Source organism: Camelus bactrianus, chromosome 16 (genome assembly GCF_048773025.1).
Source record: "Camelus bactrianus isolate YW-2024 breed Bactrian camel chromosome 16, ASM4877302v1, whole genome shotgun sequence".
Taxonomy (NCBI): domain Eukaryota; kingdom Metazoa; phylum Chordata; class Mammalia; order Artiodactyla; family Camelidae; genus Camelus; species Camelus bactrianus.
In genome coordinates, this window is record NC_133554.1 from 12,129,527 (window position 1) to 12,148,097 (window position 18,571).

Sequence of the window (18,571 nt, forward strand, 5' to 3'; positions counted from 1 at the left end):
AAAGGGCACACCTTTTGTTGAAAACCAGTTTCTTTGCTAGAGGACTCACTGCTTTTGTGCATCCCAGTTACCAGGAGACAACTGAAAACAGCCCCTTAGCGTGTACACTGTGTGCTTCCCCACTGTTCCAGCTTTGGGTGTGATGTTAACATGTGCTGTGGAACGCTGACGTGATGCGGCCGGGGTGTCTGTTTTCAGGAGTGTTAACAGTTGTCACAGGAGCCACATTTTGAGTTACTGGAGAGCATCTTTCTTCCCTCATCAACACACACACAACACACACCCTGAAATTCTCAACAGTAAAAATTCCAGTATGTTAAGCAGATATATTTATTAAAAATAATGCTAATGTAGTCCTGGGGCACATTGATTCCAAGAGGGTGTTTGCAGCAGATTTCATTATAATTACTTGACAGCTAAATAATAAAGGCTTGTTTTTTTTTTTAAACTTACTTACAGAGTCACTAAATATTAATAGAGGGGAAGGAAAGAGGAGAGCTGCCCCAGTGGGGACTGGCGCTGGTATCAGTCTTCCCTAAGCATGTCTGGTCGGCAGCCATGGGCAAAGCTTGTGTCTAAAGGGTTAATCAGGGCCCAAAGTGATTTTTGCACTGAGCTCCTCCGGCTCCTGCCGTGATGCCAAAAGGCATGGGATTGAGAATAGAGCAGAACTAAACAGTTTATTAAACTGTTCAAATTGTTAAAAATGATTAAAAGCCAGTTAAAGATTTTCATAAACACTATTCCAAAATGTTAGTTTTAAAAATGTTACTAGCAATGTAAGCGTTTCCCTTATGTTCCACCCCTCCCTCCCTAGCTTTTAAAATAAACTTGAACACCCAGTGTAAAAAACACCTCAGGGAGAACCAAAAGTCAACCATTTGGAAAGAAAGGTGAAGAGGGGAGCAGACGGTGTGTAGCGGATGCTGGTCCTGCTCGAGGGGCCGCCGAGGCGGGCTTTGGTGGCTTAAATCCCCCAGTAAGGCATCAGGTGTCGGGACTCTTTCTCATAAACGTCTGGAACTATGCCGTAAGGCGTCTGTACCATTTTCACTGTCGACTTCCCGAAGAGCTGGCGCTCGTAGTCTATCAGCTGCCTCCAGAAGCCCACGTTGGGCCGGATGACGGGCCTCCGGGCTTTTACCCAGTGGTACGCCTCCAGCAGGCACACGCTGTGGAACTTCATCAGGTACGCGATGCAGAGGGTGGCCGAGCGGCTCACCCCTGCGGCACAGTGCACCAAGGTGGCCCCGTGTTTCCTGCTCACGCTGTGGATCTTGTCGGCCACAGTGTCAAAGTAGAGTCCAATGGGGGCATGAGGCATGTCAGCCAGAGGCACTTTAACATATTCAAACTGGGGCCAGTTGAAGTTGGGGATCTCAATGGTAGCATTAACAATGCAGGTGATGCCGCGAGCCTGGAGGAGGTGCCGGTTAGAGGCGACACTGCCTCTGCCCAGGAAGAGAGAGGAGGTGATTTGAGCAATGCCTCCTATGTCTCCCTCAGAAACCATCCGAGGGGCCATGAGAGTCCGTGGCAGCGTGCTGTGGCCTCTGGAGCTCATGAAGACGCCAGCAGTCACACTTGCATCATGGGAAGCAAGACCAGAGTGTTTTGTTTTCCTCCACCAAGGAATCGGAAGTTACAGCCGCCTTCCTGCAAAACACAGGTATCTGTCAGGACCTTAAATGCCACTGACTGACTGCAGCTGCCTGCCGTGTGCGGGGCAGGGAGGGTAAAAGGACAGGCAGTGGTTATTTTCTGCAGTAGAGTGTGTTTTCAGGGAGGTAGACAAATCATTTTCTGTCCATTGACAGGAAAAGTAGCCTTAAGATGCCAATATGTAAAACTCAGTGCACTGGTGATTATTTAAAAAAAAAAAAAGGCACTAAGTGGAAACAGTCATCCTGCTTCAGGAAAAGTTACAGACAGAAACAAGCCCAGCTAGTCCCTGAACAGCAGTCTCGCAGGGTGTCGCTCTCCCCGAAGGGAGTGGTGCTCCTTGGTGATGAGGAAGAAATCAGAACTTCTTGTCCCTCCCATAGCCGTGTTCTTTCGTACACCTCATGCTTCCTCCACAGCTACGAGGGCCACATTCTCCTAAACCAAATTCTACACACAGAAATCTTGAAAAGTATAAAAATACTGCTCTAGGTAACATACCCAGAGAGCAGCCTTTGTGGACGGTTACCATACTGGACCCGTTACAGAAAAGCCAGGGCACATGGTCGCCTTGGCCCTTTATTATTTAAAAGTAGCCAACTCCTGTCCTATCTGTGACATCTGAACACTGGAAATCCAGCTAGTTTCGGGTAACTTGTGCTATGGCATTTTCATGGAAATAATCCCAGGCAATCTGAAGGCCATTTTCTCAAAAACTCATTTGTCTATGTTAATGAGCATTTCAGCTGACCTGAGCCTGGGAAACTGTGTCTTCCTCAGCCAGCTCTAAGCTCCAAAATGAACCCCACTGGCTTAAGATGTGTGTTGGAATTAATTTCATTTAACCAGTGTTTATTATAAAAGACATTCAATACTATATAACGTCTATATAGTCCATCAGTAACAAGACAAAAGGAAATTATTAGTTTCCTGCAAAACCACACTACTTTGCAGCCTGTGCCCTCAGCGAAGTGTGCCCTTCCCCGCCCAGGTGCTGCAGGGACGCCTGAAGCGACTCCAGCCCGAGGACAACACCCCCCCCCCCAGCTCCACAGGCAGAGGTGGTGCTGGGGCTACTCACTTGTGTGCGGAGCCTGGTTCCTCGGGGGTCCGGGTCTGGAAGGTCGTAAGTGAGTGCTGATCACAGTAGATACAAATCAGATCTGCAGAAAGGCAAGGAGGCAAGAATGTGGCCAATTAGGAAGTTCAAAAGAATTGCTCCTGGGTTTTTACTACTAAATTGGGTTTGACTGGAATAAATCTAGGAAGTGGAAAGCATGCTAAATATATCTCCACGTGCATTTAAAGAATGCACCAGTCATATCAATCCAACTCTTAGCTCAGCATTAATGACACATAACCCACGGTGTCAAAATATTAAGTGCTGTTTTGGCCATTCATAAAAGATGAATTTTTGACAGGAGGAGATTCAGAGACTACAACACGTTGATGAAATGTAAGGCCTTGCTCACGGGGCCTGCAGGACATGACACCCAAGCTGGCAGCCCAGCAGCGTGCAGGCTGCGCGCAGCGCGCCGGGCACCGCAGGGGCGCGGGGAGCCAGCTTCATGCAGGGCAGGGCTGCCGGGGCTGCTGCAGCCCCGGATGCCGACGGCAGCAGGCACTGGTGCTGAGGAGAGCAATTTGAAGCTCTTTCATTCTGTTTTCCATGTTGGCCTCTCTGTTTCTCATTTATGTAACAAATCAGCATCATTAAAAATGGGTTCCTCCCATGTTTGTCCCTCTGCCTTCCCCCAGAAACCATCATACTTAAATTGTCATTTTTTTTACAGCTCTGTTGAGACATGGCTAACACACAGTCTGATGTACAGCCTGATGAGTTCTGACATACATGTACACGCAAGACACCATGAACTCAAATCAATAAACATCCACCACTCCCTAAAATGTCCTCATGCTCCCTGGTAACTCACCCCTCCCTCGCCGCTAGCCCCGTTCCCAAGCAACCACTCATCTGCTTTCTGTCACTGTAGTTGACATTTTCTAAACTTTTATACAATGGAATCATATAATATAGTTCTTCCGTCTGGCTCACTCAGCATAATTATTTCCACATTCATCCACGAAGTTGTGTATGTCATCAGGTTATTCCTTTTTATTGCTGAGTAGCATTCCATTGTGCAGATAGAACTTTATTCACCTACTGATGAAAATCAGGTTGTTTCTAATTTCAGGCTATTACAGGTAATGCTGATGTAAAACATTCATGTACAGCTATTTGTGCAGACATACGTATGCCTTCCTTTCTCTTGGTTAAATACCTAGGAATGGAAGGACTGGGTCATTTGACATGTATGTATTTAACATTTTAATATAGTTTTTTTTTTAAAGCTTTAAAAATAAATTATTACAGCTTACAACCTGAGGGCAGGTACTATCTTTGAGCTCTTTCTCTGCTGTGTTCCAGAGCACCAGTATTTCGCAGAGAGGAGCGGCTGTGTAAGGCTGGTGCCCTGGTTTTTCTGGCTGCCACTCAGGGGACATCTCTTGACTGTCTGGCTCTGGGGGCAAACACGGTTCTTGGCTGGCTACCAAACCCGGGGCACTACACAGCCAGCCAACTGAAACACCCTCAGAGTCTCCATGAAAAAGGCTACTTGCTTGTCCTGGAGCTTCGGGACACGCTAGGGGGCAGGTTTCTGCTTTGGCACACATCCAGAGGCCCGTGGAGCCGTCTGCATGCTCGCCCTTTGCCTTACTCCAAGTCTCTGCTGTCTCCTGGAGAGGAACTGGTTATACTCACAGGGCACCCAGATTTTTAAGACTGCTGCCCAAGGGACACCTCTAGGTCACCTGGCTCTGTGGACAGTGGGACTTAATGCTGGCTGTCACACAAGACTGTATCTGCATACTTTAAAAGCTGCTGACTGACATCCTTTCCTAGAGAATACTGACAGGTCTGGGCCCACCTGCAACTACTGAGAACCACTACAAATGAAACAGGCTGCTTGAACAATCACAAGGGTTTTGAGAGACAATCAGGATTACAGCAGGGGTGAATGGTAAGGTTCACCCCCTATACAAGGTCCCTCCTTTAATACTGGGAGAGGCGGCTGTTTTATCTAATGCAAAGAAACCAATGCAGAGTGAAGGAAAATGAAGTAGAGGAAGATGTGCCAAATTAAGGAACAAGATAAAACCTCAGAAAAAGTCCTTAATGAAATGGAGAGAAGTGATTTACCTGATTAAGGGTTCAAAATAATGGTCATAAGGACGCTCACTTAACCTAGGAAAAGAATGGATGAGTACAGTGGGAACTTCAATAAAAAGACAGAAAATATAAAAAAGTACCACAAAGAGGTCACAGAGCTGAAGGATACAGTAACTGAAAAATATGCTGGAGGGGTTCACCAGCAGACTGGATGACACGGTAGAAAGGATCAGTGAACTCGAACACAGGGCAGTGCAACTCAAAACAACTGGAGCAACAAAAACAATGAAGAATAAAAAAAAGTGAATATTACTTAAGAGACTTACGGGCCAACATCAAACAGATCAACATTTGCATTATAGGGGTCCCAGAAGAACACAGAGAGAAAGGGGCTGAAAACTTTCCTAATACAGGGAAGGAAACAGACATCCAGATCCAGGAAGCTCAAGAGAGCGCCAAGTGAAACACACGCCAGAGGTATGGGTCTCTTGACCCACAGTGAGACACATTATAATTAAATTGTTAAAAGTGAAAAGAGGAGAGAATTTTTAAAGCAGCAAGAGAAAAACAACTAGTTACGTACAAGGGAACTCCCATGAGACTGTCAGCAGGAAACTTTTTGCAGGTTAGAAGGGAGTGGCATGGTAGTTTCAAGGTGCTGAAAAAAAAACTCTTGCAGACAAGAAAACTCAGCAAAGCTGTCATTCAGAATTAGGCAGAGTTTTCCAGACAAGCAAAAGCTAAACCGGCCTTACAGGAATTAAGGCAACTTCTTTAAACCAGAAAGAAAGGCTGCTACTTAGTAACAGGAAAACATATGGAAGTATAAATCTCACTAGCAGATGTAATATAGTAAAATTTGGAATAATATAAAGGTGGTATAGCTTAATCACTCATAAAGCTAGTATGAAGACTATAATAAGAAACAAAGAAGGACATTACATAATGATAAAGTGGAGGGTCAACCCAGGAAGAGCAGGTAACGTTCCTAAATACTTGCGCACCCAACATGGGACATGTCGATATATAAAGCAGTATTAACAGACCTAAAGGAAGAAACAGTGCAACAGTAGAGGACTTTAATACCCCTACTTTCATCAACGTAGATCGTCCAGGCAGAGTATCAATAAGGACACATCCGCTTTAAACTACATGTTAGACCAGACAGACTTAACAGATAAGGCATGGAACACACAATCAAAAAGCAACAGAGTACACATTCTTCTTGAGTGCACGTGGAACAGTCTCCAGGACAGACCATGTATTAGGCCACGAAACAAGTCTTTGAGACTGAAAGCGTATCAAACATCTTTTCCAACCCTCATGGTATGAAGCTAAAAATCATCACAGGAATAAAACTGGAAAATTCACAAATAACTGGAGACTAAACAACACTGAACAACCAACAAGTCATAAAAGAAAACAAAAGATAACCTTAAAAATACCAAAGGCAAATAAAAATGGAAATACAGCAAAGCAAAACTTACGGGATGCAGCAAAACCAGTTCTAAGAGGGAAGTTTTTAACAATAAATACGTTGAGAAACCAGAAAGATCTCAAAGAACCTAACTTAACACTTCAAGGAACTAAAAAAAGGACAGATGAAGCCCCAAGTTAGCTGAAGGAAGAAAATAACAAAGATCAGAATGGAAATAAATAAAATAGAGACTAAAAAGACAATAGAAAAGATCAATGAAACTAAGAGCTGGTTTGAAAAGGTAAAATTGGAAAACCCTTAGCTAGACTCACCAAGAAAACAAAAAAAAAGGACTCAACTAAAATCAGAAGTGACAGAAGTTTACAACTACTACCACAAATACAGAGGATCATATGAAACTACCATTTATAATTGTTAACCAGCAAACTGGACAACCTACAAGAAATGGATAAACTCCTAACGCTTACAACCTCCCAAGGCTGAATCATGAAGAAACAGAAAATCTGAACAGACCAGTAACTAGTAAGAGAATTGAATCCATAATCAAAAACCTCCCAAACAAAAGTACAGACACAGACAGCTTTGCTGGCGAATTCTACCAGACATTTAAAGAATACATATCAAGCCCTAAACTCTTCCAAAATATAGAAGAGGAGGAAACGCTTCTAAACTCATCTTACAAGGCCAGCATTATGTTAATACCAAAACCAGGCAAGGACACCACAGGAAAAGAAAAGTACAGGCCAATATCTCTGATAAACATACTATGAAAATCCTCAACAAAATATTAGCAAACCCAAATTCAACAATACATTAAAAGGATCATACACCATGACCTGGTGGGATTTATTCCAGGGATGGAAATCAGTGTGATCCACCACATTAACAAAAGGTAGGATAAAAATCACGGGATCATCTCAATAGGTGCAGAAAAAGCATCTGACAAAATGCAACATCCATTTATGATAAAAACTCTTAATAAATTGGGTATAGAGGAAACATACCTCAACAAAATAAAGGCCATGTGTGACAATGACAAGTCCACAGCTAACATCAAACTCAGTGGTAAAAAGCTCAAAGCTTTTCCTCTAAGATCAGGAAAGAGACAGGATGCCCACTCCTGCCACTTCTAATTCAACATGGCATTGGAATTCCTAGCCAGAGCAACTAAGCAAAAAATAAATAAATAAATAAAAGACATTCAAATCAGAAAAGTAAAACTATCACTATCTGCAGATGGCATGATATTAATATACAGAATCAATAAACAGAAATCTGCTGCATGTCTATAGACTCAAAGTGAACTATCAGAAGGAGAAATTAAGGAAACAATCCCATTTACAATTGCATCAAGAAGAATAAAATACTTAGGAATAAATTTAACCAAGGAGGTGAAAGACATTTATGAAAGAAATTGAAGAAGATACAAATAAATAGATATATCCTGTGCTCCCGAATTGGAAGAGTTAACGTTAAAATGCCCATATCCGAAGCAATCTGCAGATCTGATGCAATCCCTATCAAATTTCCAATGGCATTTTTCACAGAAACATCTGTATGGAACCGCAGAAGCCCCCGAATAGTCAAAGCAACTTGAGAAAGAAGAACAAGGCTGGGAGGCATCACACCCTCTCATTTCAAACTGTATTACAAAGCTCCAGTAATCAAAATAGTGTGACAGCAGCAAAAAGACACACGGATCAATGAAACCGAATAAAGAGCCCAGAAGTAAACCCATGCATATATGATCAATTCACTTACAAAAAAGGAACCAAGAATATTTACAGTGGGGAAAGGACAGTTTCTTCAATAAATGTGTTGGGAAAACTGAACAGCCACAAGCAACAGAATAAACTGGACCGCTGTCTTACACGAGACACAGAAATTAAAGTGGATTAAAGACTTAAATGTAAGACCTGAAACCATAAAAGTCCTAGAAGAAAACAGGAAGTAAGCTCCTTGACATTGGTCCTGGTGATGATTTTTTGGCTTTGACACCAAAAGCAAAAGCCACAAAGACAAAAATAGACAAGTAGGACTACATGAAACTAAAAAGCTTTTTGCACAGCCAAGGAAACTAAACAAAGCCTACGGAATGAGAAAAAATCATTTGCAAATGATACAACCAATAAGGGGTAGACAGCCAAAAATATATAAACAGCTCATACAATTTGACAGCAAAAAAAAATCTCATATTTAAAATGGGCAGAGGATCCAAATAGACATTTTCCCAAAGAAGACATACAGGTGGCTAAGTGGCACATGAAAAGGTGTTCCACAGCACTAATCATCAGGCAAATGCAAATCAAAGCCACGGTGAGAAGGGGAGGGTAGAGCTCAGTGGTAGCACATGTGCTTAACACGCACGAGGTCCTGGGTTCAATCCCCAGTAGCTCCATTAAAAATAAATAAATGAACCTAATTACCTCCCTCCCCCAAAAAAAGTTAGCCAAAAAAAAAAAAAAAAGTTTTTTTAAAACCCACAATGAGATACCACCTCACACCTGTCAGAAAGCTAGCTATTACCAAAAAGACAAGAAATAACAGGCGTTGGCAAGGATGTGGAGAAAAGGGATCCCTTGTGCACTGTCAGTGGGAATGTAAATTGGTGCAACCACTATGGGAAACAGTACAGAGGCTCCTCAAAAAATTAGAATTACCACACAATCTAGCAATTCCACTTCTGGGTATCTATCCAATGAAAACAAAAACATTAACTCAAAGATATATGCAAGCCCTTGTTCACTGCCATGGAAACGACCTGTCCACGGAAGGATGAATAGATAAAGAAAATGTGATATATGTATACACAACAGAATATTAATCAGCCATAAAAAAGAAGGAAATCTTGCCACTTACAGCAACATGGATGGATCTTGAGGGCACTATGCTAAGTGAAGTAAGTCAGAGAAAGACACACTATATAGTGTCAGTTATGTGTGGAATCTTTAAAAAAGAAAGCTCACAGATGCAGACTGCCGGTTGTCAGAGATAATGGCTAAATGGGTAATGGGTGAAGGGGGTTGCAAGATACAAACTTCCATTTATAAAATAAGGCACAGGGACCTCATGTACAGCAATGGCGACTACAGTTAACAATACTGTATTGCATAATTGAAAGCTGCTAAGAGAGTAATCTTAAAAGTTCACATCACAAGAAAAAAAAATTTTTTAAACCATGTATGGTGAAAGATGTTAACTAGACTTACTGTGATCATTTTGCAATATACACAAATATCAAAGCCTTACGCTGTACACCTGAAGCTGATACAATGTTCTGTGTCAATTGTATCTCAGTGAAAAAACAATTACAGCTTTACAGTGCAGTGGTTCTAACACTTGCGCGTGCGTCAGAGTCACCGCGAGGGCTTGTTAAAACGCAGGGTGCTGAGCGCCCCCCTCCCGCCCCGCCCCGCCCCGCCTGAGGCTCTGATTCAGCAGTTCTGAAGCAGGGACTCGAGAGCTGTCACTTATTTCCCAGGTGATGCAGATGTGCCGGTTAGAGGACACACGCTGAGAACCACTGCAGAGGTGGATGCTGTGCTGGGCCACCAGATTCCCCTTCAAGACTAAGGCACTCAGAGGGCTGGTGCTGACAGAGCTCAAGTCTGTCCCCAGAAGCTGCCCCTGCCCGAAGGGAGCTGCCTCACACCCAAGGCTACACACCCTCTTCTGGGGCCCACATCTAATGATACAGGGGTACACAGAGACGTATGCAGGTGAAATCACATCACGAAGAGGAACAAGGAAGTAGTCGCTTAAGGGCGCACGGATGTGAGTGTCAGATGTACGCAGAAACGGGCAGAACTCTGTGAGAACACCCCGTCCTGCAGCAGAGCGCAGTCTCGTCCCACTTCCAAGTCTTTCTCTGGCAGAACCCTAATAGTTTTAAAAGCAAAGTCACTGCGGTAATAAACACACAAAATTAGTTTTTGAACTGCTGGTGATAACTCCATCCTCAGTGTGGAAGATACAAGTCAAACTTCCAACCAGGTTATCTAGTCACTAATTAAAAGGGACTCGGTCTTGTGGTCTCCCAAATAATCATTCTGTTTGGGAAGCCACTTCCCCTCCTGAGACTGGTGTCCCAGGCGCACTGGCCTTTCCAGCAGAAGGGTCTTCATCAAGGGCCACAGCTAAGTAACGGGAGAGCGGAAGCCAAGCTTATCCAGTTAACTCATTTGTTGGGCAGTGATAGGGTACTTGGTGCTGCAGGGAAAACAAAACAGATTGTGAGTCCTCAGGGCAGATCCAAGTGAGACAGACACGATGCTCCCTCCCTGCTGCTGCTAGCCAGTCTCGTGCCAACAGACCTGCTTAAAATGCTGAAGCTGAGTCCAAGGTTGAGAAAAACAACTTCTGCCAGAGAGCACTCCGAGGGCACAGATACACAGATGCTCCTCTGACAAACACCCCGCACCCCTTTTACAGATTGGAAAATACAAGCTTCAGAAAGGGTGAGATGATTTAAACTTGGAGATGATAAGTAACAGGACCAGGAAAAGATCCAGGTGTCTGAGCTCCTCACTCAAGCCCACACGCCGTTCCTCTGTGACTGTGGATGGCAGCTGCAGTCTCAGTACCTGACCTACAGCACTCCCACCCCACCAGCCGGCGCCTTCAGGGCATGAGAGGGGTCTTAGGTCAGCCTGAACAGCACGTGCTGAAATGCTTCGTGCAGAAAACACTGGGCGCAGACGGGCTGAGCTGCTCTCGTTTCTCCTATTGCCCAGAAGAGGGAAATGCTGCCACAGACTGGTGCACCTTTCAGCACACAGAAAGCCCTCCCAACAGCAGAGGGACCTCAGCAAGGAGCACCCCAGGGTAAGCACAGCAAGAAGCCCTAGTGGGCTCCAGTTCTGAAGACTAGCAGATTCTGATCATAATGAATAAAAGAAAACATGGATATTACACCACAGCTGTGTCCAAATCAACTTAGTCAATGTGTCCAGGAAGACAGACTCTCTATTAGGAGAGTAAAAGATTGAACATGTTTGAGGGATCAAAGATTGCAAGGTGCTCTCTGAGTGACAGCACCACTCCCACTGCAGTGCGCTGGTCTCTGGGCCAAGGATGACCAGGGAGACTGCCAGGGAGTGGCCACGTCGCTGTCCATGGTGTTCAACTCAGCCCTCCCAGCTTGCTCTGGCAGCCGCATTTACTTCTTGGAGGGAAAAATGCTTTTCTAGCCAGGGGGATGGGGATGAAAGACAAAAAGGAGCTGTCCTAAACCAACCCCAGAGACATGGGGTTTTTTTTTGGGGGGGGGGGTTACAAATTATAAGAAATGTCAAATATGACGCTGGTCTCTTTGAATAACGAACATCAAAGTGCTAGGTACTAAATAAAATGCAGAATTAGTGTCTGCTCAGTGGGCCTGTGATCTGAATAGCGCATAAGCTATGAGCAACTGCCCGCTGCCTGCACTGCAGAGCTCCTGGGATGTGGGCACCAGCGTCCACACCCGGAGTCACATTCTATTCAGAGCATCCATCCCACGGCCATGGAAGCTACTTTTTGTTTAAAATCATGACCAAAAAAACCCCACTAGAATGAGGAGTGAAAGAACTGAAATTCTATCTACTGCTTTTTCTTCTCATGTTGAATAAGCAGAAAAATGGTGTAGAGATGACTGTGTAAAGTGATCCAAAATATTTTTAGCTGTAGGGATCTCAGAGGTCCACAGTATATACTGAAAGCCTATATACTTTTTTCAAAAAATACAGGAAAAGCCTATGTAATCACATTTTCTTCCTCCTTTAAAGTAAATGTTTATCTAGTTTCAAAAGGAAAAAAAAAACCCTTAAAATCACTCTTCTTAAAATAGAAGCATTTATATGTATAAGCACATTTGACTGTCCTTTGACTGGATTACTGCATTCTGTTAATTCTTATTTTGTGGTTGGCCTTATTCCTTTGATAACTATGTGAGTTTAAAAAGCTAAAGCTCGAAACTGTTCTTAGAAACAATGAACAGTACATATAGGTAAATTTTTTAAAAATATGTGCAGTATATTGTATATATGTACATGCAATATATTGTATATGTGCAGTCAAATTGTATCAATTTTACCTAATAAAACTGAAAAATGATTTTTAAAAGCCAAAAAAAAAAAATAAAATAGAAGCATTTTAGCCTGCACTGTCATAAATAAATACTACTTTTGTCATTACATTTCACTATTAAATCAGAAATATGTTCCATTGGGGGAAAAAGTTAAAATGCTCTTACAGATAAAAACCACAGTGTGGCAATCTTTTGTTAAGGAAAAAAAAAAAAAACCTTTCTGTTACAACATTAAGATTAAAATTCAAACAAAAGTTGAATACATTCATATTAAAGTAAAATGAAATAAAAGATACTCAATTATTCTCAGTTATCCGGAGAGCTTTAGTAATTTGACTGAAATATCTCAGCATCTTACATTTGAAGGAGGGTTTGCTTTTGCTTTTCCCACCATATAAATTAACTGATGTGATGCTGGGAAAAGGATAAATACACATAACACATATAAAGCTAGACTGAGAATCACCCTCTAGCTTGGTCAGATCCTCCCCCAGCGTGACATGCAGCTGTAGAGCAGCCACCTGTGTACCTGGCTGGCTCTCAGTGTCCTCGCGTGGACCCCAGCCTGTTAAGGGAGAGAAGCAAAGGCTGATAATTTTAAGACACTAGTCAGCTGCTGACTGGAGAATATACCAAAGGAGGGCAAGGGCAGTCCACCGGATGAGAGCAGGAGAAAAGGATGCCACCAGTCACACAGACGCACAGACTTCTAGTGCCGTATGATAAATTCATAGATTCTCATGTTGGAAACATAAGCAGAGTAGACAGAAGAGACTATAAGTAACTATCCATCTAAAAGGTGAAGGTGTGTATTTATTTGGGTACCAGGGGGCAAACTCTTCACATCTGGAATTGAGTTTTTTAGTTTGGTCCTCATCCACCTGGGTGTTTAAATTACTTGTCACTCATTTACACAACAGTATTTACTGAGTTGATGCCACATGTTCAACACTATTCTGAGTGTGGCTGGGGACTGTGGCAGAATGTACTTGCCAGAAATGACCACAACCCATGACCTTCTTATGATGTGACCAAGTCAACCAAAAGCATGCAGTAGAAATGATGCTTCCGAGGCAAGATCATAAACACGTCACACACTTCTGCCTTATTCTTTGACACATGCTCTTAGAATGCAGCTGCCGTGCTGTGAGGAAGCCCAAAGCCGCCGGACAGAGTTACCATACGTGGGCGAAATACGTGGGTGTCTCAGCTAGCCCCCCAGCAGAGGTCCTAGTTGATAGTCAGGATCACTCACTAAATATGTAAGTAAAGACACTCCAGTGACTCTAGCTCCCAGCCATTAAGTCACCCCCAGACACGAGCAAAGACAGGTTGTCCCTACTACATAAGGTCCAAATTCCTGACCGACAGGAATCTGTGAGCAAAATAAAAACGGCTGTTTCTACACCACTGCGTTTGGAATGGTGCGCCAGGCAGCAGCAGTAATGTTAAGACATAACCCCGTGCTAGGGTTTTTACCATCTTGAAGAAATGACACAAGGTACACATAAAACAACTGAATAACAATAAAAGATAAACTAACATGTAATGAATCCAACAAGGAGTGCAAACAGTAGGTGCTGCAGCAATGCAAAGAAGGCACAGGGTCAAGGCAAAGTAAACCAGTGGGGCTGAAAAACTGAGTACTCTGTCGCTCGGGGAGGTGCCTCATGGATTACACTGTCATGCCCTCTCCCCAGTCCATTTAAAACATACTGCCATTCTTGCCCTGAGATTCCAAGTGGAGAACACGGGTCCTTTTCCGCAGCCCCTCACACCTCACAAAGTGTGGTCCAAGGCCCAGCAGCGTCCACCTGGAGCTTGAGAGAAATGCAGAATCTCAGGCCCCACCCCAGACCCACAGAATCAGATTCCACAGTTTAACAAGACCACAGGTGATCTGAAGACACATTACAGTGTGAGAGGCACAGCTCTCATTAATCCGCCTTAGTCGGTCCCACCGGACTTGCTGAAGCAAACTCAAGTGCCAGTTTTGTTTAAGCCGCACGGGCATGCTCAGCCTCTCACGGATCAGTATCATTCCACTGTCAGAGTTCCCAGATGAGGAATCAGAGTAAATGGAGGTTAAGAGGCTTTCCCAGACTCCACACAGAAAATGAGTAACCCCACAGGGACCAGAACCCCTTCTCCATGAGTTGTCGGTTTGTTGGTCAGTCATACGATCTAACCAAAACAGATCAACTGATCTAAAGGCTACTAAAATGTGCATTCCATTGAGAAAGAAAAGAAAATGTACGAAGAGAAAGAAATTAAGGTCAATTGGATGTGCTTTATCTATCAAATGGATATTCATCTAAAAAATCCTAAGCTGCTAAGTATGAGATGGTCTTTGGGTGGGAAAAATCTGATAATCTGAACCAAGGAAATGCCTGCAAAATCCCACAATCACACGTAAGCTTGTTTGGTGATAACTGGAATTTGTGCCACAGCCTACATAAATGATACTTCTCAACCTTCAAAGAGTAAGTGGTAAAAATTAAATATGGATCATAGATTCCTGGTTAACCGATGAACTTTGATTGGTATAGGTCAGAACATCTAGATGGAGTACTTTAAAAAAAAAAATCACACGTCAGCAATTAAACCCAAGGTAGGTATAAATTTGTCTCAAAATTGCCAAAGTCACTACTGCCCTCTGAGAAGCAGGACCACGATTTCTCAGGTCCTTTCATAAATAAGATCTCAGTCCTAAGAAGTTCATTATTACTTTAAGGAAGACAAAAATGAATTTATAAATTAGAATGAAGTTCACAGGACTAAGCTCTCAATGGTGAATAGCTGATCGAGCGGCTCTCGGATCATCTAACCCTCTGATGTCTCACCGGACATATCAACATTCTTAAAGCTCAAGCAGTGAGCCTCAACCTTCTCCTTACAAGGATTTCTTTATCATACCCTGGCCTACTTTCACGTTTTTGGTAATGTTATACCAAGTTAACTTCATTTATAAAGTACTGATGAATTAATTTCCCATTTTTCTTTATAAACCAAAGGCAACTATAATTATCTATTCGCATTTCTGAGCAGAAGATAACCAGTTAAGTCTCTTGCATTAGCCGGTTGGAGGGAACCTGATGATGAGGGCACCTCAGTATATCTGAGCCTCCCTGTAGCAAAGGGTGGGGGGGGGGGAATCAAGTTTTTAGCTAAACAGGAGTCAAAGAGCAGAGGATCCTGAAGTTATCCCTCGGCTTTAACTCTCTCCTGAAGAAAGAGTCTTATACAAAAAGACAATCTGCATAGTTCCTTGTAGATTATACTACAAATTACCATTCACACACTAAAAGGGAACGCAATGGCCTCTGAACCTCACTCTAGTTTAAAACAGGGCCCACGAACTAGGGCAGGCAGACCTTGTCTGGCCGGCCACTTGTTTTTGTACAGCCCATGAGGTTTATATGTTTTTAAATGGTTAAAAAAGAATTCAAAAGAAGAATGGTATTTCATGGCACATAAAAATTGTAAGAGATTAGAATTTCAGTGTTCGTGAATGAAATTTTACTGGAGCACAGCCACACTCATTTGTTACGTATTAACTATGGCTGTTTTCATGCTACAAAAAGGCAAGTTAAATAGTTGCAACAGAAACTGAATGGCCCACATGCCTAAAATATTTACTGCCTGATCCTTTAAAGAAAAGTATTTGCCAACCTCTGGCTGAAATTATGTCATAAAGCCATCATAGCAGGGCAAAGGAATATTTTCCCAAGTGGTGCTAAGGACCTGGCATGAGAATCCTTCACGAGAACCACCAGGCTGCTGGTTAGGAGGCTCCGGTGGTGCTCTGTCTGTCACATCACTGTTTACTCGTCGTCAGATGCCACCTGCTCTTGATAAAGTTTTCTCCTGTAGATCCACAAACTCAAAGACTAAGGAGTCAAAAAGACCCGCCACAATTCGCTGGTGCTGAAACTATTCTGGGACAAGGCGCCAGTAAGCCCAGCAGTTGCATATGAATTTCAAAAGGGTCTTTTTGTGCACTGAGACCTCCAGATGGCAGGGGGAAGCGGACCAAACTGTCAGCGTAGCAGCAAGAATGGGGAGTGGTGACGTGAGCTGGGAGGGCTGTGGGCCACCTGCGACAGGGCATGGTTGCGACCCCGGCACCCGGCTCCCCCTCTTCCCTGCAACAGGTGAAAAACAAAGCTCCTCCGTAAATTACTCCCAGCAGGAAGGGGTATCAAAAATCCAGATAGGATTTCTCACCCCATCACTCAGATTAAGAGGCTCTAACACTACTTCTCATCCTCCTGTTATAGGTATCTTTTCTTGAAAACTTATTTATATATAAGCAGTTTTTATAATTATGATTATCTTTGAGAATCTGAAAAGACATCTTTAATATATAAGTTTAAAAGTATTCATGATTTGTAAAGAAACAGAGCAATTTAGCCATCTTCCAAGATGCCTTACAGAAAAAATAGAAAGGAACTAGAGATCTCACATTCTTTGGGCTCCTGTTCTCCCATCAGCCCTCCAACTAAGAAAGATCTACTTAAGGGTTTTTTCTAAACCTACAGAATTGTAACTCTGCTCTGAGGACAGAAACAGACTGTTAGCAGATAACACGAGGCACAGGAAATGCTCAACAAAAACCTGAACTTAATAATTTAGTAACAGTCCTGATGTGGCCTCCCCATCTCTCCCTGTCCTCTCTCTCTCCCTCCTTCTCTATCTTCCTCCCTCCCTCTCACACACCCACACACCCCCCTAGCTTTAAATCCAGCTGGCAACGCCAAACACAGGCAATTAAAGTCAACCTGGCAACTGTCTACTCAGAAAGCAGGAACTCTCTATCAAACCAGGTTCTAAACTACCTCTACTGTCGAACACAAAGACCTGGAGGAAAGTACATTTCAAAGATTATAAAAGAGGCATTTATTCCCTAGCGAAGAAGCTGTGGTTCCTTTGAAACTGCCAAGGAACTCCTGTGCTCGGTGCCTCTCGGGGATCTGCACGTGCGCACGAGCATGTGAGCACCGGTCCTCAGAGGGTACTTCCACAAGGACTGGCCTGGGCTGCCACACACATCACACACTAAAGCCAGCACCGCTGACCTGCACGTTTAGGGCTGGGCACGATGCAAATCACCACATCAAGGCATCTGGTGGCCCAAGAGGTAAGACTTCCAAAACCTTTGAAAGACTTCGAGGTACTAGACAATTTAATTTTTAATACTTCACTTTGCATATTTAAATGTCTTTAAAATGATACCTCTGTTAAATTTTTTAAATGGAAGGATTCTATTGGGTATTTGTCAGTCACACAGAATGGAAAACCATCTCTGGCTATAAGTGGTATGCTAGTCCAAACCATACAATTACACATAAGTATCCATAAATATACTGGTACATGGAGGGCCAGGGGTCAACCCACCCAGGTGACATGTACTCATTCATTCAAGAAATATCCAAACATATTGTGGTTAGACAGCAAGTACAGTGGATGATAAATTCAAGGCTGACACCACTGGAAGAATGTAAATTGGTACAACCACTTTGGAAAACAGGCATCAGCTAGGAAAGCTGAGGATTACACACAGCTATGACCAGCATTACTCACAACTAACCAGGCCAGAAACACCCCAGATGTCCGTCAACAGTGAATGAAAGATAACCTGTGGAATTTGCAAACAAAAATGAACTAATTACAGTCACAGGTAACAACATGGATGAATCTTAAAATCCATAATGCTTCAAGAATTTACACCAAAAAACTGTATGTGCGTATATATACATATACATACATATATATACATGATGTTGACCCCCCCAAAGGGATTTACAAGAATACCTACTTTGATTCCATTTTCATAAAGGTGAAAAACAGGCAAAATGAAACTGTATTGTTCAAAGATTATTATTTAGGAGATAAAAAACTGCAGAAAAGAAAGGAAATGATTTCCACAAAAATGAGGCCAGTTACTGGCTTGGCTACCTCTAGGGTGAGAAGAGAGGTGGTCACTGGGAAAGATTAGGAGGAACCCTCCAAGATGGTTACAGTTGTGTTTTCTTTAAAATAATTCATTAAGTTAACCATTTATGTCTTATGCCCTTTTCTGTGTGTTATAATTCATGATTTAAAAAAAAACGTTGAATAAATACAACGTTGGCTTCCAGGAATTCAGACCCATTACAATTCTGGCCAATCAGGGAGAGAACACTCCCCCTCCGACCGTCTCTACCGGCCTGTCAGCTCCATGAAGTCAGGG

The 18,571-nt window shown here is 43.0% G+C and overlaps 1 protein-coding gene across 1 annotated transcript; it reads right to left on the reverse strand.

Annotated features, from left to right (window-relative positions):
* Positions 1–312: 312 nt before the first annotated feature.
* On the reverse strand, positions 313–1,564 carry DUSP14 (dual specificity phosphatase 14). Its single transcript, XM_074342629.1, has one exon. It carries the CDS (start codon positions 1,562–1,564, stop codon positions 968–970), a length of 597 nt encoding a protein of 198 aa, XP_074198730.1. The 3' UTR covers positions 313–967.
* Between the last annotated feature and the right edge of the window lie 17,007 nt (positions 1,565–18,571).